Below are 26,102 nucleotides of genomic sequence, written 5' to 3'. Positions count from 1 at the left end.
TTTCATTTCTTTCATGGTATTTTGGTAACTATAAAATTTTAGTCTTATTTTATTTATGTCTTATTTCTACATTCTTTTTATAGAAAGAGAGTTGTAGGGGCAGCTTGATGGCACAGAGAGGTCCTGGCCCTGAAGTCAGGAGGACCCGACTTCAAATCCAACTAAAGACGTAATACTTCCTAGCTGTGTGACCCTGGGCAAGTCACTTAACCCCAATTGCCTCATCAAAAAAATAAATAAATAAATAAATAAAGTTGTGGAATCATAGACACATGGAATATTTTAAAATTGGATCTAGAGTAGATCTATTTCTTTAAATTTATAGAAGAGGAAACTGATGTTAGAGAGGTTTGACTTGCCCTTTATTAGATTAGAAGAATTGGGACCAGAACTCAATTCTCTTGATTTCTGGTCCATCTTTCTCTACTAAACAACACACTCCCTGAGAAGGAATATATTAACCTTTTTTAGTGGCTATTTTATTTTTATTTTTGGATCTATATAATTAGATAAGTAAAAAGTCTTAGCTAAAAGGGAGTAAAAATTCATTTCTATGTTTTCATTTTATTGATGTTGCCCTCAACACATTTGCACATTTTTCACACTTATTTCCACAACTATTAAATAATAGCTTAATTGAGGTGGATAAAATCCATGAATTGGAGGATTGAATAAAAAGATATAGATTGTCATTACAAGCAATCTTTTAAGTTTTTGGCAAGTAGAACACAATCTGTGTGCTTACAAATGACAAATGAAAAGATCATTCATATAAATTCTTTAGTATGTTAGTCATTGTATTGTCATATTTTATCATTTGTAAATATATATTTTTCAAGAATCTTGTTTTTCTTTTTAGTAGAACACTGATGATAATTACCATACACAAAGATTAAAAAAAAATCTTTGCTTTATAGCTAGATAAATTTCTAAACCTCCCCTTTACCCTAATCTGACAACTAAAGATTTCATCTCATTTAGAAAATTGAGATAATTTATGAAGGACTCCCTCTTTTTTCTTTTCCCATGTTTTCATCTTAAAACCCTTGACATCATTCCCTTATTACCTTTCCCCCAGTCTTTGATAATGCGGTTACTCTTCTTGGTAAGTTTAGCCTCTCTACATATGCCTTTGAAACATTAAAGTACCCTGAAAGAAAGGAACAGGATACAGTGAGGTGACCTTTTTTTTAGATTTTAATGTAGATATTTTAGGACCCTGAACCCAAGAACTCTGGGAATAACTGTTATTCTCAAACCATCTTCCTTATTGTACTCACAGAATCACCAGATTAGTTCAGGTCCTACTGATTGATTTCTAGGTCTTGTCTCTTTCTGCTCCAGTCCATCTTCCATATGGCTTTTAAGGTTTTACTCATTTTTTCACTCTGTGACTCTTTGTTGCCTATAAGATAAAATAAAAGCTTTTTAGCTTTAAAAAATTATTAAAAAAATTGGGTTCCATCCTACTTTTTGGCTATATTGTATATTTTTGTTCTTCCTTTTTGATATATTCTAGCCAGACTGGCCTTGTCTTTGTTCCTTACAAAGGAAATCTTTGTTTTTTAATTTGTTTCCTGTCTCCATGTTTGGAATTCTGTCCCTCCTGACCTCTTCTTCTTAGGCACTCTTTTTTTTTTTTTTTTTTTTTTTTTTTTTTTTAAACAAGTGTTCAAATACCTCCATATGGAGTCTTTCCTCATTCTGGCAGCATCCTCTCTCCCTGAGAATCGTGTTAAATAGAACTATCCTTTATTTATTCTCTTTAAACTATGTGTAGTTGTTGTTCTCCTCCTTTCCTCCTCCCCCCTCTCCCCAGCCCTGATTTGAATAGGAGGTTCTTTGAGAGAGAAATTCTTTCTTTCTTTGATTTTTAATAATCTCTGGCATAAAGCCTAATACGTAGTAAGTACTTTATAATTATTATACCTTGTTGCTTGATTAGTGAGCAGAATTAAGAAAAAGAATTCTGGATCTCTTTCTAGTACTGGATAAGTCATTTCTCTTAGTATTTCTGATTGTACTGATAATTCATATTTTACAGAAAAGTGAAAATTCACATTTTTCCTTTTAAAAATAGGAGGAATGATCTTACTATATATGCCTTTATGGATTATTTTGTTATTGATTAATAAGCAATAAAGCACTACCCAGTTAGGAAAGGAAAAAGTAAGACATGGTTATAGTGGTTAAAGAGCCACACATGGAATCAAAAAGACCCATGTGCATTTCTTGTTCTCATACAAACTAACAATGTGACCTCAGGCAAGTCACTGTCTCTTAATAGTCCACATATATCTCTGAGATGAAATCAAGATGAGTCACCTCTCTAATTAGTAGAGGGAATTTTCCTCCCGTACCATACAATATAGATTATAAAATGATTTGAATGTAAAATTCTCCTCTTCTTCCCTTTCTCCCTTACCCTTCAGTTTTATAGATAACGAAATTGTGATTCAGAAATTATGTAACTTGCCCAGGGTTAGCACAGCTTATAGCAAGTGGCACAATTGGTATTAGAACAAGCCTTTTTACATAATACCATGTTGCCTGTGTTTTGAAAAAAATTTATAATAGCTTTTTATTTTTTAAAAAAACTTGCAAAGTTTTCAACATTCATCCTTGCATAACCTTATGTTCCATATTACCCCCAAACCCCCATTTCCCTCTTCCCCTAGACAGCAAGTAATCCAATATAGGTTAAACATGGCCTACATTTTTTAATAGGATGAACTTTTTAGTTGGCATTTTGTCTTTATAAAGATCAACATGCTATATAATTTATCGTGAATTTCACAATTATTTTGTAATATTTCATAAATATTAGTTGCATGTTTTATTAAAGAAGAATTACTTTGAAAAAATAATTCGTGACTTCCTTTCATATGAATTACTCATAAATATCTTCCTATGTAACATTCATTTGGATCTGAGGTATAGTATAATTATTTTTTAGTATTTTTCCCAGTTACATGTAAAAACAATTTTTAACATTTTTTTTTTATCTTTTGAGTTTATATTGTCTTCCCTCATTCCAAAATGATAATCAGTTTAATATCTGCATCAAATATATGTAAAAATTAAGGAATAAAAGTTTAATAATTTGTCAAAAAAAACACCTCAAAACAACAATAAAAAACAATAAAGTGAAAAATACTATGCTTCATTCTATATTCAGACTTCTTCAATTCTTTCTGTGGAGGTGGATAGCATTTTTTATTATGAGTCCTTAGGATTACTTTGATTTGTGGTTAATTAATTTATAATTGGTCATCATATTAGAGTGCTATTTACTGTATATACAACATTCTTTTGCTTTAGCATAATTCTTTTAAATATAACCTCAAATTAAAAATAAAAATAAGATTCATAGGATTAGTTGTTAGGGGAAAAAATTTTTTTTTCCCTTTCCTTTTGCTAGGTGTTTTAGAAAACCTCTTAATTTTTTTTTTTAAATTTTATTTTAAATAATGAGTTATCAGGTGGTAGATCTCAACTGTTTTTCTGGTAAGAATATGTATAAAATATTCTATAGTTGTCACTTATTGCTCTCTGTAAAATTTCTCCAGGTGTCTTAGGTAAGTCTCAATTTCCTTATTTATAACATTAAAATAATAGTTTGATTACCTAAATTCAAAGATTCAGACAAGGTATGAAATGTGATATATAATCATAAAATAGCATACAGAATCTTAGATTTGGAAGAGATCTTTGAGATCACCTAGTAACTTTTAAGATGATCAAATAGGTTCAGATAAGTTGATTTAACTTGATCAAGGTCATAATTTTGGTAAGTGGGCAGATCTAGGATGATAATAACAATAATAATATCAGCTAACATTTGTTAGTGCTTCCCATGAGCTAGGCACTATGCTAAGCACTTTACAAATATGATATCATTTGATCCCTCAAACAACCAAACCTGGAAGGTAGGTGCTGTTATCATCTTCATATAATAGATCAGAAAACTGAGATGAACAGTGCCCAATTTGCCCAAGATTATACAACTAGTCAGTGGTTGCATTTGAACTTCCTGACTCCAGACCTGGTGCTCAATCAAGCATACCAGCTAAATACCCTAGAAATCACACCTATGTTTTCTTCATCCAGATCCATTTCCTCTTATGCTACACCAAGGCACCATTATATCGCCTGATTTAAGAGGCACCATGAGACCCCTTTCCCTTTGCTTATTACAAATACCCCCGCTATTAGTCTGCCATCAGAGTATCTAAAATTTTTGTCCTTGAAGGGTCTTTTAAAGATGGAGATGTTTCATTAATGTTATCATTATACACTGGCCTGATTAATTTAAAAGCCCTGGGCTCCCCAAAATTGACAAAACTTAACTTTAAGGAAGGATACATTTTGGTGGTATTATAAGTATGGGGAGTCAAGAGAAATATAGTGGAATAATACTGACCATTAGGAAGAAGATCCATGAATAGTTTGAGTGAGACTTGCCTTCTAAGTTTGGGTTATAGTGTTGTTTTATTTTTAAATAATTTTCAATGAGTAGTGACATTTTGTTATCCTAATTTATGTTGCCTTTGAGACCAAATACTCATAATATTTTAAAATTGGAGGCAGAAAACAACATTTTTGTGGCTCATGTATATTTTATATATTTTGCCTTTATGTATAGAAGCAGTGGTAGTATCCATTCTCATTGTTCAGTTTCCTAAACTCTTGGCAATTACTGACCTTGAACATTATGGGAGTGTAAGCCTTGAGCTGATCTCTGCCAATCTCTAACTTGCAGTGAAGTGAAATTGGGCATACAGTCACTAGAATATAAACATTTTTGCTTTTATTTTTAAAAAATAAACAAATTAGAAATACAAATTTCCTACCTTTTTTTTTTTTTTTTTTTTTTTTTTTTCTCTTGCAGGCAGTAGCCATGGTTATGCAAGTGCAAGCCGCAGAGCTTCAAGGCGAGCTGGAAATACAGGGTCTGCAGCTAGTAGCAGTTTATTAGATATTGATCCCTTAATTTTAATACACTTGTTGGATCTTAATGACGGGAGCAGTATGGAAAATTTATGGGGCTTGCAGCCTCGTCCACCTGCTTCATTGCTACAGTCCACAGGTAAAAAACAGCAACAACAAACCAAAACCTTTTCATAATCTTTAACATAATTAAATTTTACTTTAATTGGTAGTAGAGAAGATCTCTGTGTGACTGACTTTGATCCTGTTCTTTTAAATATTAATATGGAGAGAGATTTTAGTAACTTTTTATATTATTACAACTAAGCTTTCAGAGGTCTCCTCTAACTATCTTTGCATATCAAAGTAAGTATTATGTTAAGTATATTAAATTGTTTGTTAGTAAGATTTATATGCTGTGCCTCTGAGATAACCAAATCAATAATATATACAATATTGTACAAATTCTGAGCTATTGTTTTAACAAGTCATGTATGTTTTACAAGAATTTTCAGAAGTTTGTAGACCTAGAAGAAACTTATTAGGTCCATCCAGTTGAGTTGTATATAAATGTTTTACCAAGTGATAACTAGAAAGAGAGATATGCTAAAGGGCTCTTTTGTGCTTATGAAGATATTTCCTTAAAATTATTATGCCTTTAAATAATACGGCATTATTCATAAAGGTTATTTTATTCTGAAAATCAAGGAAATACTGCTTCATATAATTAACTTTAATGGAATGAATTTCAATAAAATTCCAGTTACCTAGACTCTTGGGGGGATGGGGAAAGTATAAATCAGTCTAGGTAGCCAAATTTTCAGTATAGATCACTTTTAAACACCAGTTTAAAAAAATATTTTCACCATTTTACATAGGAATTTTTCTAAAATTTAATTGTTTCTAAAATTTATTCAGAACAAACTTAATTTTTTCTTAATGATTTTGGATCATGTCCTCTCTCTCCCTTCCCCTTCCTCAATTTCTTTGTTCACTTCCTTTAATTTCACATAGCAATTTGGTCCTTTTTCTACTTCTTCATTGTACGTTTTCTTTAGTTTTTTTATATAATGACTCTTTGTTTACTCTGTCCTTCTTTACTTGATTGTAATGCCCTCTCAGTGTCCATGCCTCATTTAATCTTTAAAACCCCAGGACAAGGTTCTTCTACACACAATAGACACTTGACATAAAAATTTGTTGCATTATTACTGATTTGGGTGCTCTCTTAAGGTAATTTACAGGTCTTAATTCTATGATTGCATCATTTTGAAGCACTGTTATTGTGCTGTATTATGGAACTATACTTAGGGCTTATCAAAATGTGTAGGGCAGTTTGCTTGTGCATTCACTCCAACTCTAAATTTCTGAGGGTTTTTAGTTTCTTGTGTAAGCTTTTTATACTTTTTCTATTTCTTCTTTTCTATTTCTTTCCTTGCTGTATCACTGCTTCTCTCACTGTACCTGTCTGCCTAGCAGCTTTTCTCTCAACCATCAAATTTTCCGATTTTCATCTCCTGAAAGTTTGCAATGGCAAGGAGATTATGAAAAAAAAAATGCATGTTTTTTCTTATTTTAAAGATAATTGTTGCATGGACTTTTACATAGGATCATGGAATTTGGGCCTGAAATGACTTTATCTAATATTTTGAGAAATTTTTGCTGCACTCTTAATTCTTAGATGCATGATATAGAAGTGAAATGGGAAAGAGGGTGGGAAGAGAGAGATTGAGGATCTCTGCTACTTAGTATCTTTGAGCATGGGCAAATAGACTCACCTCTTTTTACCTATTTCCCCATCTGTAAAATGGGGATCATAATATCAGTGCCAACAATGTTTTATTGAAGGGAATGCTTTATTAACAGGAAAGCATTATATACATGTGAAGTTCTGTGGATAAATGAAGTTCCTGGGCAGGTTAAGATCTTACTATTATCACTAATTGACAGCAACCAATTCCTCATTTCTGGTCACTTTGAAATCTGAAATCATAGGTTGTTAGTTTAATAGGTAGAAAAGAAATAGTAGACCATCTGCTTCTGAAATAATTCCATTTGTCATTTTAATAACAAATAGCTATTTTATATTTTTCATTTTAAATCTTTGTACTATCATTTAGTTTAGTTCCTTTTGCTTCATTTTTTTCTTATTCTTCTGCTGAAGCAATTTGCAAGTTAAAAGGATCTCCCTCTTAATGAGTTCTTTTTTCTCATTTCAGAAGTCATCGAAAAACTAATACAAGTTTCTTGTTATTTTAAGTCAGTGCTTTCATTATCTTGACCACAGTTTTTTAAATGAAAAATGATACACAGTAAAGAGAATTAATTGCCAGAGGTCCTAAATCTTATATTCATAAGGAATTTCCAGAGTTTAGCATCTAGAGGAATGTAGCTTTTTAATTTTTAATTTTGGAATTTTCAAATTATCTTTAATTCAGATTGGAAAGTCATAGACTAATTTGAATGATTGGGTTGAATATGGCCCAAATTAATATATTATAGGTTCAGATGTGATTTTGTTTTTTTATCTTGATTTTCATTAATGCATTTATACATAGTATCCCAGATATATTTATTTAGATATGTAGCATAGGGTAGGCGGTAACTTAAAATGTTATTAAAACTTTAATATTAAGACAGTTTTTTGTCCCCCTGAAGCCTCATATGCCCGAAAAGATAAAGATCAAAGGAGACAACAGGCTATGTGGAGAGTGCCTCCAGAGGACTTGAAGATGTTAAAGAGACTCAAAACCCAAATGGCTGAAGTGAGAAGCAAAATGTCTGATGTAAAAAATCAGCTATCAGAAGTAAGAAGCAGCAATGCTGGGTCCTGTGATGTCCAGTCCAACTCTTTTTCTGCTGATCAGGTGTCTTTGGCTGCCTGTACAACAGAAAGCTGTGGCAAATTACAAGATCTTGGAATGGAACTTCTGACAAAGTCATCAGTTACAAGTTGTTACATCAGGAGCTGTAAGTGGGGAAGGAACTTGTAAATTTTCCTATGAAACAACTTTGAAATTAAGGAATTAGAAGCATGACAGTAGAAAGAACCTAGGATAAGGAGTCAGATGTCTTGGGTTTTCAAGACTGACAAGAATTTTGGTCAAATCATTTCACCTCTCTGCACCCTGTTTTACTTCTCTATAAAATTAGGACTTTGGACTAAAGATCTTTAAAGTCCTATTCAGTTCTAAATGTTATGATCCTATAACAATTTGGAAAAAACAATTTTTAAAAAGCTTCATTTTATCTAATGAGCTTATAGCATGAATATGTATATCCTTTAAAGACTAATTTTGGTGGGGTTGAGATGGAATGTTGGTTGGGAACTCTTTGGTTATTAAGTTTATTACAGTCCCTAGATTTAAGAACATGATTCATAAATATGGTATTTGATTGGCAAAGACTGTTTTGGACCAGATGTCTTGCCTGAGGACCAACCTTACTTAGTTCTGAAAATGTTGGCCCCAGCAAGGTCTGAAAGCCTAGCTACTAAAGTAAAAGAACAGTTCATTTCAGATATGTATCAGTGAAGACAGTGCCCAAAAGCATGAAATCACAAATTTTTGAAGTCTTTAATTATTTAGTGTTGCTATAGCTAACTATTTGAGCTTTTTCATCTCACTTATTTAAAAAGAAACCAACCTAATCTGAGATTAATTGTATAACAATTTTTTTCTGTATTTTGATTTCATCTATAGGGAAACTTGGTAAAGTGTAGGACTTGGAGTCAGAAAAACCTGGGTTTTACAGTCTTGATTTTAATGCTAGATTTGTGATTCTTTCTGGGTGCAGGTTATGTATGTGTCTAAGGCAATCGCTTTAATAAAAATGTACTAAATTATGGAAGGTTCTCTCTTCATGATAAAGTTACCACAGCAAGAACTCCTCAAGCAATTCAGTTTCAGATTTGAACTTTATAAAGAGGTTAATATAAAGAGGTTAATTTTAAAATAGCAAGATTCTGTAAGCATCATATAAATGCTTAGAAGTATTGATGTGTCAAGATGATGAAATTTTAATGCATATACAAAGGTAAGGAATTTAGATGGAAAGTTATTTGCCAGGCACTATGCTAAACTCTAGGAATACAAAAAGAAGAAAATAAGATAGGCTGTGTCCTCTCAAAATGGTCCCTTACAGAGGCACTTCAACTCTCACGGAGGTGGAGCAGACCAGAGAGTAAGCAAGAAGCAAAGTGAGCAGCAGGATGAGGCTTCTCAAGACAGGGAAATCCTGGACAGGCACTCACTAATCAGAGGACTGTCATAGAGGTGGAGCTGATAGTACAGTGAAGAAGAGCTGAATTATAACCTACATATAGTCTCTAATGCAGTGAATTAACAGTGAGAGAGGCTGAATTTGTAGCCCAATATATATCCAGAAGCCAATTTGTTTTCCTATTTCTCATTTGAGAAATGATTGATCTAGTTATACAAACATTAATGTTGTTGAAAGTTATGTACACCTTTATTCTAGGTCAGCCATTGTACTTTACCTCATCAGATGAGATTTTAGAAAAGAATACTTCCTTTGTAAGCCATGTTGGTTCTGGGATACGCATTACCTGTCCTCTTTTTGTTTGTCTTGTATGGACCAGTAAACCCACTATCTGGGTCTACAGTTAAGGGTACCCTATCTTTTAGTCCTTTAAAAAGACAGGAAATAATTGTCTCAGGACTCTTTGGGCATCTTAAGGTTCTAAAGCTTCCCTCCGATAAAGTAGCGACAAGAGAAAAACCTAGAGGGATGCTTTTTTAAACCACCCAAAAAACCATTAGCTATAATAAGTAAATTGGAGGTGAAGGTGGAAGTAATGCAATAACTTAATTTGGAAAGTAGTGGTAAAAATTTAATTTGCTACATTTTTAGTGTAAGTTACCAATATAGTTTTAATATCTGGCTCTAAAGGATGGTAATCTTGTTTAGGAATTGAGTGAAGGGGAGTGATCCTGAATCACAGACTACTTCAGATTAGTGCAGAACTGATTGGAGTATGACATTGAAGCTTTCTGAACACTCAAGCAGTATCAAAGCAATGAATTTTGGGTAGGAGTAGAAAAAAAGGTTGGTACAAGGAAAGGAAAAGTACTAAATGACAAATTTGGTCTGTTTTATAATTTAGCCTTAGCCTTCCTGAAGGCTAGCTTATTGTCTTTTTAAGCCTAGTATATTTCAGGGTTCATATAAGTGATGTGGGAGGATAAGAAAGATTGAAAAAGAAGATGAACAAGTTTCTCAGTAGTAGTAGGAAAGGGAGGATCTTCTGGAGAGAGCTGGCTCTATAGTGGTTTAGCACCTATAATAAGGGGCTACATAGAGAATTGGGGAGTGAGAATATTTTATTCTGAAATTTATTTTTTATTTTTTATTTATTTATTTTCTTTCCCTGAGGCAGTTGAGATTAAGTGATTTGCCCAGGGTCACACAGCTAGGAATTGTTAAGTGTCTGAGGCCAGATTTGAAATCATGCCCTCCTGACTTCAGAGCTGGTACTCTATCCACTGTGCTACTTAATTATCCATATTTTATTCTTTAAATGGCTTTTGAAACATTGTTATTGGAAAAATTTACAGATTTAGCACCAACCTGATTTCATTAAAAGTTGCTAACTGCTACTCATTGAATAAAAATCCTTTCAAACTGTTCACTTAACTACTAGTTAGTTTTAGTCTTAGAGGAAAAAGCCATATGTTTCTTATAAGCAAGTTTTAAGGGTTTCTTTCTGCTATTGGCTTCATTTTTATAGGTGATATTAACCTATTAGCATTCAAGACTATAATGTTTGGTTTTCCTGCCATTAGATCTTTTGTCTTTTTCTTTTTTTTTAATCAACATGTTACCTGTTTGTTTTTTTTGCTTACTTCCTCCTTCCTAACTTCCCTGCACCAAAATAAGATTATTTTACTTTGTATCAGTACAGTCCTAATCATCCCTTTCTCCCTTTCTATTTTGATTGATGTAATCTATTTAAAATTTTTTGTTTACCCTACCTTCAATATTATAGGGAAGAGTTTAATTTAGGAATCACACTTTCCCCCTCATCTTTACCTTTACAATTGGTTAAATGTCACCTTTGAGAAATATTATTTCACGTCATCCTCCCTTTCCATCAGTCTTTCAGATGCTCACATTTTATTCCCTTTTCAATTTATTCCCAATTCAATTTTCAAAAGTTCTAACATTTTTTCAATGACCCTTATGAGAGAGGTAGGACTTAATTAAATAAAAAGCTTAAATAAACTTATTTCAGTGTATTTACACAGAAACATCCTTATTTGCTTTCAATTTTAGATTACCTTGTTTTAAATTTCATCTCTATGTCAAAGGTCCAGACCAGTTCTGAATGCCTTATTAGGAAAGAATTTGAAATTTCTGTCCTTATTGAAGAACCATTTTTCTTGCAATTGAGTAAGTTCAGTTTTACAAGATAGTTTATCTTGAGAGTGCTGGCCAAATTTCTTTTCTTTCTTTTTTTTTTTTTTTTAATCTTTTAATTTTATTATTATTATTATTTTTTATTATAGCTTATTATTTACAGGATATATGCCTGGGTAATTTTTCTGCACTGAAAACCTTGCGAAACCTTCTGTTCCAACTTTTTCTTTCCTTCCCCCTACCCCCTTCCTTAGATGGCAAGTAGACCAATACACATTAAATATGTTAAAGTATATGTTAAATACAATATATGTATACATGTCCATACAGTTATTTTGCTGCACAAGAAAAATCAGACTTAGAAATAAGGTAAAAGTAACCTGAGAATGAAATAAAAAATGCAGGCAGATGAAAACAGAGGGAGTAGAAATGCTATGTTGTGGTTCACACTCATTTCCCAGAGTTCTTTCGCTGGGTGTAGCTGGTTCTCTTCATTATTGAACAAATGGAACTGATTTGGTTTATCCCATTGTTGAAGAGAACCACGTGCATCAGAATTGATCATCATATAGTATTTTGTTGAAGTATATAATGAACTCCTACTCCTGCTCATTTCACTCAGCATTAGTTCATGTAAGTTTCTCCAGCTGGCCAAATTTCTTAATGAAATCATTTGTATAGAAAGGTTTCATAGAATTTTAATACTATGATGAAGTTTTAGAGCTCATCTAATCCAAGCTTCTTATTATGTAGATTAGGAAGGTGATGCAATATGTCCAGAATCAGACAGGACTATAACCATTTCTTCCAATTCCATTGTTCTTTCCACTTTAGCAAGTAGCTCTGCTTTAGAGGACATTGGCTTCTCATTTTTTCCCCTTGATTAATTTTACTTCTTTGTTTATAAAATGAGTTGATAGTTCAAACTCATTTGAGCCTCCTGTCTGGGAAAATTCTTAGAAGATTTCTTTATAAATCATTAAGCAACAGAAATTCTTTCTTTGGGAGACAGCAGTTGGAACCTTATCTGTATAGGAAGGCAGAGAATCTTGCTGAGGCAGTATTTCATATCTTGTATGCAAAAAAAGAATATCAAAATATCTTTTCAGCCACAAATAAGAAAAATAATTCTCCTAAACCTACCCGATCTGGTACAGCTGGAAGTTTGTCACTAAGGAGAGCAGTGGATTGTGGGGAAAACAATCATCGCCCAAAGGGAGACTGTCAGACTTCCTCTGAAGGTAAATCCAAAATGCTTAAGTAGATGCCATGGTGAATGTTGATTTGTTGTTGTTGTTGTTGTTGTTGCAACATTTTCAACATAAAAATTTGTGTTGGAATTCTTAATTCATTTCAAATTATTAAGCCCTTACTATATGCAAAGCAAACTGCTTTACTGACTACATATTATGTAGTTCCTGCTTTCCAAAAATTTTATTTCTTAAATAGTTGTTGAAACATATTATTTGAAAGGTTGGCAGCTTTAGCATTAATCTGATTTCATTAAAAATTGTTAAAAACAAGGATCTCTTGGAACCAAGATGAGGTGGGATAGCTTTAATTTTAGAGAAAGAAGCCATTATATTTCATACCTTTACCTATATGGAAAATTATGTTTTAACTCTATTTCTCATAAGTGGAAAGTTTTGGAGTTTTGTTTCTGTAACTGGCTTCATTTTTATAGGTGAAATTAGGCTATTAGCTTTCAAGATCATGACATAATAGGATGACTACTATACATTTAAATAAGTAACAAAGGAGAAAGAGTTCAGGAGAAATGAGATTGAAGGAAAAGTCTGGGCAAACGTCTATGAGGATTTTTATGGAGAATAGACTGTTTACATTGAGGGAAAGGCAGGAAGAGGTTCCAAGACGAGGTGGCATCTGAATTGGGCTATTAAGCAAGAAGAGGGATATCAGTGAACATAAATGTGGGTGCAGGAGTCCATTCCACACACAGGGGATGGAATGAGGAGTAAATAAAGGAGAATAAGGGAGGGAGAATTAGTCTGATTTAGTTGTAAGGTATGTGAATGGAATAGTATTTTCTGAGGCTATACAGAGAGATTGAAATCATATTATGTGCTTGAGATCTTAGAATTCCAGGATCAATACTTAAACTCACTTTATTCAGTAGACATTGGAGAGCCACCAAAGATTTTTGAAAATATTTTATTCTGTTCCTTTGTACAATTGCTAATGATCAGTATGTGTTTTTTGAAAAGAAGGTAATAATTCCAAGCTGAGTCCAAGGTAGGCTGGTTGATTAATATACTTTTTCCCTATTTTAGTAAGTTGAGTGGATACTTAAGAGAACTTTTAATGTCTGTATTTTCAGGAAATGTGTTGATTTTACTACAATAAACTTATGAAATTGCTTTTTTTAAGGGTGCCCTGGAAGCTCACAGTCTAGTAGCAGACATAGTCCACCCCGGGCCTTGACTCATAGCAACATCTGTGAAGTATTGCCTAAAGCAGAAGATAGACAGTGTGAAGTTTTGGATCCAGATGTTTTAATTGTTGCAGGTTTAAATGGTTTACCTGTTTTGGAGAAAACCAGAAAAATGGTCACCTTGGGGTAAATTTAATATCTTTTATTAATGTAATGTTACTTTTATCGTATCTTTAAATATTTTGCTTTTTAATATATGCCTATTATATTTAACAAATTAAGCTACCCATTTTCTCAAATCTGTAAAAAAGAGAAATAGTATTCAGAGTTTCTATTTTTTGATTTTGACCAGAGAAAAAGACAGTTCATAATGTGGAAAGAAGCAAAAAATAGTCATCTCAAGTTTAAATTAAAGCTCATTTTGACTAAATTAAGATTATGGAAATAATGAGAACATAGGTTATTTTATTTTTTATTTTTGGAAGCTTTTTAAAATAGCTATTGTATACATTTTAATAAGGCTTTGATCTTTTACATTTCTTAAGGCTTTATATTTGTTTAGGTTAAGTGAAAATCCTCTAGCAATTTAGTTTCTTGTCATATATTTTTTTCTTCCTCTAAAGGAGATAGAATTTTCAAAATGTTATACATCGCTTAATTCTATTTATTCCTCTTCAGAAGTCATATATTTGAATCCTGAGACAATCAGTGTAGCCTTCCATTCTTTCAGGACTGATTCATCATATTTTATTCAGTTCTACAGAATAAGACATTCTACCTCCTTTTCTACTCAGCATGTATATATATATATATATATATATATATATATATATATATATATATATATAAGAAATTTTTAAAATAGATTCTTGAAATAAATTGAGACACTCTTTAAGAAATTGTGTACAATTTTAAATAATTAACAATTGTATAGTTATAGAAGTGGCTTGTTATGTTATACCACATATAGTTTATCCTTAGTAGACATTTTATAATGATTGGACATTTGGCTTGCCATCCATTTGACCTACTCAGTTTTCAGTGCACCCTCCTTTTGATTTAGAATAAAGCTGACTGTTTAAGAGGTTACTTTTAATCTGGTGATTAAATTGTAGAGAAACTGTGCAAACAAATGTTTTGGGCTTATTCTTTAAGGATTTGAATAGAATGTTATATTATTATGCTCTTTGTTATATGGAGTTCATTAGGTTACTTGGTGAGAGCAGATGAATCTAAAGTTATAAATTCAGTCCTTGTCTGCATTTGGTATTTTTGCCAAAGGCTAGTACTTCTAACTTGGCACCAGTACAAGTCCAACCCTAGTATGAGAAAAACAACTCCCTATGGGAGTTTGGTCAATGATGTTGTTTCTTATGTTTTTTAAAAGGACATCACATTATTATGTACCTCTGATAGTAATGATATAATCTATGCTAAGTAACTATCTGTAGATAATCTACTGATATAACTTTACAGTAATTCGTCCCCTTTTGTACTTAATTTTATATGGTAGATAAATGTGAATAAGTCAGTTGTATAGACTATATAAAAATACAGTGTTTAAGCATGGTTGTTCATGCTTTTTCAATTTAGGAGGCTTCTGTAAATAATTTCAAATAAAATATTAAGAAGGTAGAAATCATATAAAAATTCCATGAGTCACACTGGGTCAATGCTAAATTTTAATGAATTATTTCTAGACATGTTAAGAGTTACTGAATAAAAGTCCTGTGTAAACCATAAATTACTTTAATACAAAAGACAATAGGATCATAGATTTAAAATTGAGAGGAACTTTAGAGGTCATCAGATCTAACTTGTATAAACTGAGAGCTAGAGAGTTTCAGTGACTTTCCCCAGCTACATATACATACCTGTGGGTATAAATGAGTTATAAGAAATAATGCTATTTATTGTAGTAGACTTTTAAATACAGAAATGTAATAAAATAGTATCTCTTTAACATATTTCAAGGTCAAATGCTAAAGGATGTCGCATAGAAGGGACACCAATAGCTGATATGGAAAACAATTCTGAAACGGGGGAGTTACAAGCCATACTTCCTGAAGGGGCTTCAGCTGTACCTGAAGAAGGTAAACAAAAGTTGAAATAATAATAATAATAATAATAATGGAAATAATAGTGGTTAGAAGTATTAAGAGCCTGGGACTTATTACATTATGAGGAATCTTTAATGAAACCTTAAATCTGAGCATAACATTTTATAAATTTGACATTTGCTATTTAAGCATAAAAAAGAGGTATTATTAGGTATTACAGATATTAAACAAGTAAAGTAACATCATTGAGATTTTTTATATATATATATATATATATATATATATATATATATATATATATATATATATATATATAAAATGTGTGTGTGTGTGTGCATGCGTATGTGTATATATATATATGTGTATATATATATATATATGTATATATGCAGAGAGAGACTGTTGAAAATGCACATAAATTGATGGAAAAATCAAACTTAATTTTTTAGTATGTGCTTTTAAAAATAATAGATTGCGTTGCCTTCTTTTTGGGGGGGAACATAGTGTTTAGGATTTAGAAAGTCTTAATTCATAACAGACTGCTTACTTTGTTAAGCCATGCTTGTACGTTTGTTTCAGCATATAGTGTTCATTGTTCTCTACTTGTTTGAGGCACAGAAGACATTTTGCAGTTCTCTGCGATCAGATGGCATCTGTGTAGAAGTGTTGCTTTCCCCTTGCTGTGTCCTTTAGAAGTTAGGGGGAGAAAAAAGGATGTTGACTTTCTTAATGATATTTGACATAAAAAAATATATATATTTCTTCCTTAAAGTCTGCCGCCTTCCACCTCTGCACTCATTTGAATTTCAATGACTGATGAATTGTAGCTCAAAGCCTATATTAAGGTGCTAGCATCCATCTATAGTTAGTTGCTGTGTGTAACATTGTGTAGGTGTTGGCATTTGCAGAAGGTCTTTTCTGTTACAGAAGGCTAAAAATTTTAGTCTTTAGTCTTATTCAGTATAATGCAATGTGCTCTTGTAGGTGCAACACTATTCCAGGAGAAAGGATTAATTGGGAAATGTTTCTAAAAGGCCATATATAGAAACTTGAAGGGTTTGCTTGCACCATTGCCTGCTATTGGTAAATATTTAAAAATGCCATTGCATTGGTTTTTTTGTTTTGTTTTGGTTTTGTTTGGTTTTTTGGTAGCATACATATATAGCTTATCCTTTAATTTCTGCTTCTTATAAATTTTAATTATTTAACTAATTAGAGTATAATTTAATAGCTGCTACTGCAGATAAGGCATAAACAGCAGAAGATTTTGGACATCAGACTTATTAAAGAGAAAAGAAATTATTTTAGAATGTGAATAGCACTGATTGTATTTTGATTTTGAAACTTTGAGAACAACAGTCCAATCAATTCTTTTATTTTGTAGTATTTTGCCTTTTATGAATTGCAAAAATACTTTTTTAAAACCAATATTTTGAGCTAACTTTATGGTTTAGCTTCTTGAAAGTATAAAACTATGCAAGGGGGGAATAAAGGATATTTGTAGATACTACTTTAATGCATCCCACTTCCATTTTGAGGCAGCTTGATAGTGCAGTAGATAGATCACCGGGCCTGGAAACAGGAAGACCTGAATTCAAGTTCAGCCTCAGAGTAGCTGTATCACCCTGGGCAAGTCACTTAACCCTGTTTGTCTCTGTTCAGTGAGCTACAGAAGAAAATGTCAAACCACTCCAATATCTTTGCTAAGAAAATCCCATTTCAGAGTCAGATATCACTAAATGATTAAACAAGAGCAGCAACTTCAATTCAGAGTGTTGTGAGGAGAATGTTCTTTTTTTTTTTTTTCCTCATTGATTTTTTTTTAATAAAAATAACTTTTTCAAAATACATGCAAAGATATTTTTCAACATTCACCCTTGTAAAATCTTGTATTCCAAATTTTTCTCCTTTTTCCTCCCCTCCCCCTTCTATATAGCAAGTAATTCAATATAGGTTATACACGTGCAGTTCTTCTAAATATATTTCCACATATATCATACTATGTAAGAAAAATCAGATCAAAAGAGGGGAAAAATGAGAAAGACAAAAAACAAGCAAACAAACGACAGAAACAAAAGTGAATCCACATTCATTCTCTGTAGCCCTTTCCAGATACAGAAGGCTCTTTCCATCACAAGTCTATTGGAATTGTCTTGAATCAGCCTCATTGTTGAAAAGAGCCACGTGCATCACAGTTGATCATCACATAATCTTCTTGTTGCTGTGTACAGTGTTCTCTTGTTCTGCTTACTTTAATTAGTTCAGAAAAGTTTTTCCAGGCTTTTCTGAAATCAGCCTGCTTATCATTTCTTATAGAACAATAATATTCCATTACTTTCCATAACTTGTTCAGCCATTCCCCAACTGATGGGGCATCCACACAGTTTCCAATTCCTTGCCACTACGAAAAGGGCTGCTACAAACATTTTACACACAGGGTCCCTTTCCCTCTTTTAGGATCTTTTTGGGATATAGACCCAGTAGAAACACAGTTGGATCAAAGGGTATGCACAGTTTTTGCCCTTTGGGCATAGTTCCAAATTGCTCTTCAGAAAGATTGGATCATTTCACAACTTCACCAACAACTTCACCAGTTTCCCACATCCCCACCAACATTTATCATTATCTTTTCCTGTCATTTTAGCTAATGTGAGAGATGTGAAAAGGTACTTTGTTGTCTTAATTTGCATTTCTCTGATCAATAGTGACTTGGAGCATTTTTTCCCATAGGAATAGAAATATTTTTAATTTCTTTAACAGAAAATTGTCTATTCATATTCTTTGACCATTTTTCAATTGGGGAATGACTTGTACTCTTAAAAATTTGATTCAGCTCTCTATATTTTAGAAATAAAGCCTTTCTCAGAAACATTGGATGAAAATTTTTTTCCACAGATTTTTGCTTCCCTTATAATTTTGGCTGCATTGGCTTTATTTGTACAAAAACCTTTTAATTTAATGTAATCAGACTCTCCCATTTGGCATTTTATAACATTTTATAGTTCTTTTTTGGCCATAAATTCTTTCCTTCTCCACAGATCTAAGAGATAGACTATCCTTTGTTCTTTTAATTTGCTTATAGTATCACCCATTATGTTTAAATCATGGACCCATTTCAATTTTATCTTGGTATAGAGTGTTGGGTGCTGATCAATGTCTAGTTTCTGCCATACTATTTTCCAGTTTTCCCAGCAATTTTTGTCAAATTTTAGATTCTTATCCCTAGCAGCTGGAATCTTTGGGTTTATCAAACACTAGATTACTATAGTCATTGACTATTCCACTGACTAAAATACTTGGACTAATTTGTTGAGACTTAAGAAGTTTCCTTATAACTAAAGTCCCAGGTTCTGGGAGGGAAAAAAGCGCCTTGTGAAGCTGATAGGAGGGAGCTGTTTAGACAAAAAGGAGCTTTTGTTTCCCTGGGATGTTTTTATTTTTGTTTTGCTTGAAAGAGAAGGCTTGAGTCTCAGTACCAGCCACGGGTATCATTTCTGCCTTTGGTTGGAGCCAACTCGAAGAAACCTTGATATTGTATGTCTTTAAAGGCTTCCTGACAAGTTTAGTTAGATCCCATTGTATCTGAGTATGGAGAAAACAAGGCTCTTTATTTCAGTAAAATACATCAGGAGAATTTTCCATGTGAGAGATCTTTACAGAGTGCTGACAGTAGCTAACTCTAGATAAGAGAAAGCAGGCTTTGTGATGTTCCAAAGTACAACTGTTGTTGGTCCTTGCTGGGAAACCAGAAACTGTTTTGAGCCTAAATGAAATGTGTCTTTTACCTTAAACCTGCTGACTACTATGGGAAAACCTTAAGTTCCATTTTGATGCCCTGATGATAAAAATGATGGTGTTTTTCTGTTGGAAAACAAATGAACTCTAGACCTATTAGTAATCAGGTGATTTTGTTGATTATTTTATCTGAAAATGGAAAGATAATTTATCTTAATTGAGCTCAAACCAAAAGAACATAGCTCCTTTCAGTTAGCACAATGATGCTCAAAACTCCTCTCTTAGGAATTGGCCATTTGACTATTAGATCTTCCTGGCAGCATAGTAGGGATGAGATATCAGGAACTGCTGAATTTTTCTGCACTCTTTGCTATTTGTCTTGACATCTCATAGAAGAAAGACAAAAATGCCTGCATTGTGCTTATCACTCTTCTTTGTCTTCTTTCTTTTAATGCTTATTATTTCCTTTTTGCTAAATTCACCTATCTCCCATTTTCATTGGAAAACAGTGACCCTGGTGACCCTGGAAATCTGAATGTGATAATGCCTAGGAAGCTGGTATGAGGATAAAGGTAGTTAATATAGTTCCCAAGTATACATGATAAATGAATTCTTCTTTCAAAGCCTGATACTTATGTTTGTATGGTCCTTTAAGAATCGCAAAACATCTACATATTATTTGATCCTCAACAACTCTTCAAAGTAAGTGCTGTTATTATTGCCATTTAACAGATGAGGAGACAGACAGATAGAGAAGGCAGACAGATAGAGGAGGCATGATTTGGCCAGGTCTATATAGGTAATACATTTCAAAGGCAAGATCAGAGCCCCCAATTCAACTCTTGTAGGCCATGTTACCTTTCTAGAACTGAGTAGATACTTGTTGGATGGTTGGTTTAGAAACAGATACTTTGCTACTGTGGGTGAATAACAATTTATGATCATTAAGTAGAAAACCATAATTTTATGATCATATCTTCTAAGGAAAGGGCTGACTTTTAAAAATATGGAATGGCCAATAGGCGATAAGTATTTAGCACTATTTAAAGAGAAGAAAACTTGATGAGAGTCCTAGTTTCCCATTAACTAGTTCTATTTCTGTGAATATATCACTCTTTTAGCTGTAGAATGAGAAGCTAGAATAGATCTCAAGATGATAAAGAGCCTTATAATCCAAGCTCTCTCATTTTATAGAGAAGACAAAGAGTTTTAGTGACATGCTGGAAAGTCAAATAATTAGAGTAAATGGGACTTCAAACAGGCCTCTGACTCCAAATCCATTGTTCTTTCTACTTTATCAAGATGATCTCAGAGATTCCTTTTAACTTTAAAAGCCTATAATAGGCTCTGATTAAAGTAATCATAGGCAACTTTTGTGACTTTTTATTTATAAGAAACTGTAATTGAGATTTGAGTAGTTGTTTACTTTCTGCCTTGTCTTTTTACTTTCTCTTTTACATATTCATGGAAATTTGTAAAAGAGGTATTATGGTCTAATGGGTAGGAAAACTATTGAATTAGAAGTTAAGGTACCAATAATCCCTTAAACTTGTCCTGCCAGTATATTTAGGAAAAATCTTTTATACCTAAAATACTAAAATATCAATATGATTTTTTTTTAAGTCCTAAGTAACAGTACTGTAAAAGAACACAAGGTGGAGACAGAAGCCTAAAAAAGAGGATAACAGAACATTTTAACAGTTTAGCCTACTTACTGGTAGGGAGAAGTCAAAATATTTAAGGATTTTGAGTCTATCTTCCCCTCTCCTCCCTTCCTTTCTCCATGTTTTATCTCCAATAATTTTTTATTTAATTTTTTAACCAAGATACTTAATTTAAATTTTTAGCCAAAATATAACTATTAATAAATGAGTTAAAGTTTTTCTTTGGGAAAAGATTCAATGTGTTTTTACCATTGTAGCCAAATTGAATATATTGGTCATATCATTTGTATTGGGAATTTCTTTAAAAAGGCTGTGTTTTTCTAGGATTCTTTGAGATGAAATTAGGACAAGGGCATTTGGATGAGGTAGTTGGCTTCTTGACCTGGAAGATTCACCTCCATTTGCAATACTCTTCCTCCATTTGTCTTTTCTTTTCTTTCTTATCTCTAGGCAGACTGTTCTAGAACCCTTCAAGGACAGCTGGGTGGTGGGTAGACCTCCCTGCCGTCCTCCTCTTTTCCTTCCCTCTTTCTGCACACTTCCTCTAGTTTCCCAGAACCCATCTGTGCTGCTTTACTGCTCACATGGCTTGGATGAGATGGGAGTTACTAGCTTTTTTTCCTTCCTGTAAGATGGGAGCACCATCAGGTCTTACCATATGCCCTGACACTCCTTCTTGAGGTCCTCACCCTAGTATCTGCTCTGCTTCTGTGATACTTATTCTAAATTTGAGGTCCATAAACTTAGTTCAACATTTTGTTAACTGCATTTCTTATAATTTGGTTTCTTTGTTATCTTATACATTTTATTTATCATTTAACAACTTTATGAGAGCAAATCCATAGCATTTATCAGACTGCCAAAGAAGTACTTGATACAAAAAGGGTTAAGAATCATTGCTCTGTGTCCTTGAAAATCTTACCACTGTCATCCAACACTGGTACAACCTTGCTATTCATAGCACATCTGTACCCTTAGGACTTCTGGGCCTTTCCATCTGCTTTACAGCTGATCTTTTTTAATGTATTCTCTCTCCATTCAGGGGATCAGCTCCTTAAGAGTAGAGACTTATCTGATTTTTTTTCTGTATGTATTATCAAGGTCTAATATTAAACATATACCAGAAATTCATGTTTGGTTCATTATTAAGAAAACTATAAGCATAAATAGCAAGAACAACAAAATCATATCAATAGATGCAGAAAAAGTTTTTGACAAAGTATGATAACCTAATTGTGTTCAAAACACATTATAAAGAAAAATTAAAATTGAATGTTTAAAAAAAAAGAAGGGATATGGAAAAAACCATATAACATTTTACAAATGCTTTTTCATTCTTTCTTATTAGATATTTTAGGTTAAAAAGCTGTTCATTGACATTGGTCATTGTGTATTAGAATTTTAAAATCTTTGAAAAACATTAGGGAAGCTTTTTTGTTTTATAACCTTCAGAAAAATAATATTTGTTGATTATAGAGAATGAACTATATCTCTTTTCACAGAAGAGGGTCATAGAACTAAAACGGATCTCAGAGATCAGAAAACCAGTGGTTTCCAACTTTTTCAAGTAGGATACCTCTGTTAATGTCATAGACGAACCTATGCTCCAGGTGATAGTCACATTAGCATCTATTGATTGAGAAAATACATAATAACAAAAAGCTACTATGAATTCAGTAAGAGTTTTAAATTGATTTTTTTGTTGTTGTTGTTCATCTCAACTGCATCTATATACATTTGAGAAATGACATTACAAATATGTGGAAAACATTCACTCTATAGAAGGAATGTTTCCTTATTTCCTAACATCATAGATTTGTAAATGGAAGAGAATTTGGATAGTTTATCTAGTCAGTAGACTCATGTTATTGATGAAGAATCTGATACTTAGAAAGAGAAAGTGACTTTTGTCAGTTCACTCAAGTAGCGAGTGATAGGCATGCTGGGTATTTATTTGGAGCTAAATACAGAAAAGTAACAGTATATGGGGAGTAAGCATTATACTGAGGGGCATGCTCTAAGCTAGATCCATTATTGACACTGACATGTATGACTAGGAACAGCATTCTCTGGAACTATGAAACACTATGATGTGGTTTTCCCCCAATGATATGTTTTCATGGAACAGATTGATGACTGACATAAGGCATTCCCAGTTTGTCACTGTACTTAGTTCCTATGATATACTCCTTCCATCTGAGGTAAGAGATAGTCTTATCTTTGATTTTGCTATCATTCACAAATATTCTATTTCTGTGTACAGAAATTCTAAAAATCTCTTATCTAACTATAATCTTTTATTTATTGTCTTATGACCGTCAACATTGTTCTTTGTTCTCATCCCTCTGTTCTTTCCCAGTTTATCCTTTTACCAACCCTGAATTACTTCTATCAACTGCCTTCTTCATTCCTAAAGAACAAATTCCTATTGAACAAAGGTTGAGAAGATGATGAAACTATTCCTATTGATGATGTTTATGTTTAGTCTCATCTGGAACCTTACTGCAGCAAAATTAACATTCTGCTTCTTCCTGACTTCTATTCTCCATAGCTGCTGTTCCAGACTTTCTCCTTTTTACTCAAATTTCCTTGGCGTCTCTTCTCTGTTCCTTTTATAAGCAACTTGTCTCATACTTTGCCTGAAAATGTGAAGCTTTTGGCTGAGAGCTTCCCCTTCTCCCTTCCTCCCTCCTCAAGAGGTCTTCTTTTCTCCAGACATTCAGATTCCTTTAGTATTTCTTTCTTCACTCCAATCTCAGATGAAGAAATGGTTTGGAGGTCAGCCATTTTTGCCAAATCTAATTTTTCTAAATTCACTCTTATTCACATTCACTCCTGACTTCCCCTTAAAATTGTTCCCACTGTTTTCCCCTTGCTTTCTCTTACCTTCAGTTTCTCCCTTTTTTTCATGCTTCCTACCAACATTATGGTCTCCCCCATTTTTAAATAGCCCTACTTTGTCTCATTATTTTTATGAGCTTCTTCATTTAAACTCCTCGAGATAGTCATCTACATTCCTCTACTTCCTACCTTTTTATTCTTAGATGCACTGCCAGCAGGTTTCTAACCTCAATCATTCAACTAAAACCACTTTTTCCAGTCACTAATGATATCTTAATAGCCACATTAAATGACTTTTTTAGTCCTTATCCTTTTTACAGCATTTGACAGTGTTGATCATTTTCCTTCCTGGTGATACAATCACAGATCCAGATGTTTTCTTATAACAATTTCATTAACTAAATTCCCTTAGATGGAGTAGATAATTGACTTGAAGTAGTAAAACAGACAATGTATCATACTTGTATCATAGCATGATTTATGTGTTTTTGGTTACATTTTGGTTCGTGGTTTAAAAATAAAGATTAAAAAAAGGCACAGTAGATCACACATTAGACTTGGAGTCAGAAAAACCTGATTTCAGATCCTGCTCCAGGCAACAGTTGTATCACCCCAGGAAAATCATTTAATTTCTGTCTGCCTCAGTTTCCTCATCTGTAAAAGGAGGATAATAATAGCACCTTTCTCTGAGGGTTTTTGTGAGGATAAATTGAAATAATATTTGCAAAGTGCTTTACAAATATAAGTGTTATATAAATGCTAGCTCCTTATAGATTATCATCATCAAATGTATATAAAGTTTTTTTTTCTTTTCCCCCTTTCAGCAGTTCTCTGCCAGAAACATGTTCTTCGGCTCCTGCCAGGAATGAGCAGTGATAGTGATGTTGAGTGTGACACTGAAAATGAAGAGCAGGAAGAGAGTACGCCTTTGGATGGGTTTAATGACACCTTCATGGGACAGCCTTCAGTGGAAGGTAGAGTATACAGTGGAAGCTGTATTCTTTTTTTTTTTTTTTTTCCTGAGGCTGGGGTTAAGCGACTTGCCCAGGGTCACACAGCTAGGAAGTGTTAAGTGTCTGAAACCAGATTTGAACTCGGGTCCTCCTGAATTCAGGGATAGTGCCCTATCCACTGCGCCACCTAGCTGCCCCAGCTATATTCTTTCTAAGTAGGAGGAAGACCATCTTTTATTTCTCTCTGAGAGTCTTATTTCCATGAATACCATGCAGGTTCCACGAGTAAAGAAGGATGGTTAAGCTACTAAAATATGATGGTGGTGGCAGTAAGCCTTATTAGTTACCCAGTGTGGTACTTACTGAATTGAATATGTGGTGGGTGAGTTTGTTTGTTTGTTTTTAAATGTAGATTTCAAACATAAAGGTGCTTGTTTAGAGAGAGATTTTTAGCCTTTTGTGCTATGACTGAAATTATAAGTTATATGGTATAGGGCTAAGGAACCATTTTCAAAGATTGACTATTGAATAGTCTTCTGAGAAGTTAGCGAAGCTAAAATCCTTAGGTTGACAGAATTTGTAAGTATTTTTGAAAACCAAAATCATACAAGGAATTTATTAAATAATCTCTACATACTTTTAAGAACTCCTAAGTGCTATATAGTACTATTATAGTACTATTAGCTTTCTCTTAGGCTAGTCTTTATATTTTCTTCTTCTTCTTCTTCTTCTTTTTTTTTTTTTTAATGTGAGTAGGAACCTCCTAAAATGGAAACTCCTCTCATACTACCTCTCTATTAAATTATTCAGAGAAAGTTGCATTCTGATCCTTAGTTAAATCATTTGCCCTTAGAGATGATGTCAGGAGCAGGACCAAGTTTTCTTTATTGCAACCCAATCCAATAAGTACTTTCTGTAAGGCCTATAGCCCCCTATATGCTGCCATGCTATCTGCCAAAACACCTCAATTAATTTTACTATTTTTCCAGTAACTTCATCTCCTTTTCAAAATTTGCTCTTTATTTTTAATCTTAGCCACATATTCCAGTTATCTTGGAGGTATCATTGTGGCAGCAATGAAAGCAGAGTTCTCACTGTGAGCTAGTGATCATATGATTTGCAGATTTTTTAAAATGCTGTTTCCCTGAGT

General features: G+C 33.0%; 1 protein-coding gene across 3 annotated transcripts in view; it reads left to right on the top strand.

Moving 5' to 3' along the window:
• TRIM37 (tripartite motif containing 37) overlaps positions 1–26,102 on the top strand; it is a 92,256-nt gene that overhangs the window by 65,548 nt on the left and 606 nt on the right. Inside the window, exons 18-23 of one of the 3 annotated variants that reach the window (XM_074261950.1) lie at positions 4,892–5,089; positions 7,588–7,899; positions 12,465–12,548; positions 13,696–13,885; positions 15,674–15,792; positions 24,824–24,973. In XM_074261950.1, the coding sequence (XP_074118051.1) occupies positions 4,892–5,089; positions 7,588–7,899; positions 12,465–12,548; positions 13,696–13,885; positions 15,674–15,792; positions 24,824–24,973 (1,053 nt within the window). Of the gene's footprint in view, positions 1–4,891; positions 5,090–7,587; positions 7,900–12,416; positions 12,549–13,695; positions 13,886–15,673; positions 15,793–24,823; positions 24,974–26,102 lie in introns of all 3 variants that reach the window. The other 2 variants (XM_074261949.1, XM_074261948.1) reach the window with 2 other exon arrangements.

This window comes from Sminthopsis crassicaudata, chromosome 4, assembly GCF_048593235.1.
Source record: "Sminthopsis crassicaudata isolate SCR6 chromosome 4, ASM4859323v1, whole genome shotgun sequence".
Lineage (NCBI taxonomy): Eukaryota > Metazoa > Chordata > Mammalia > Dasyuromorphia > Dasyuridae > Sminthopsis > Sminthopsis crassicaudata.
The sequence above is the reverse complement of the archived record's forward strand: the minus strand, read 5'-3'. Positions and strand labels throughout refer to the sequence as shown.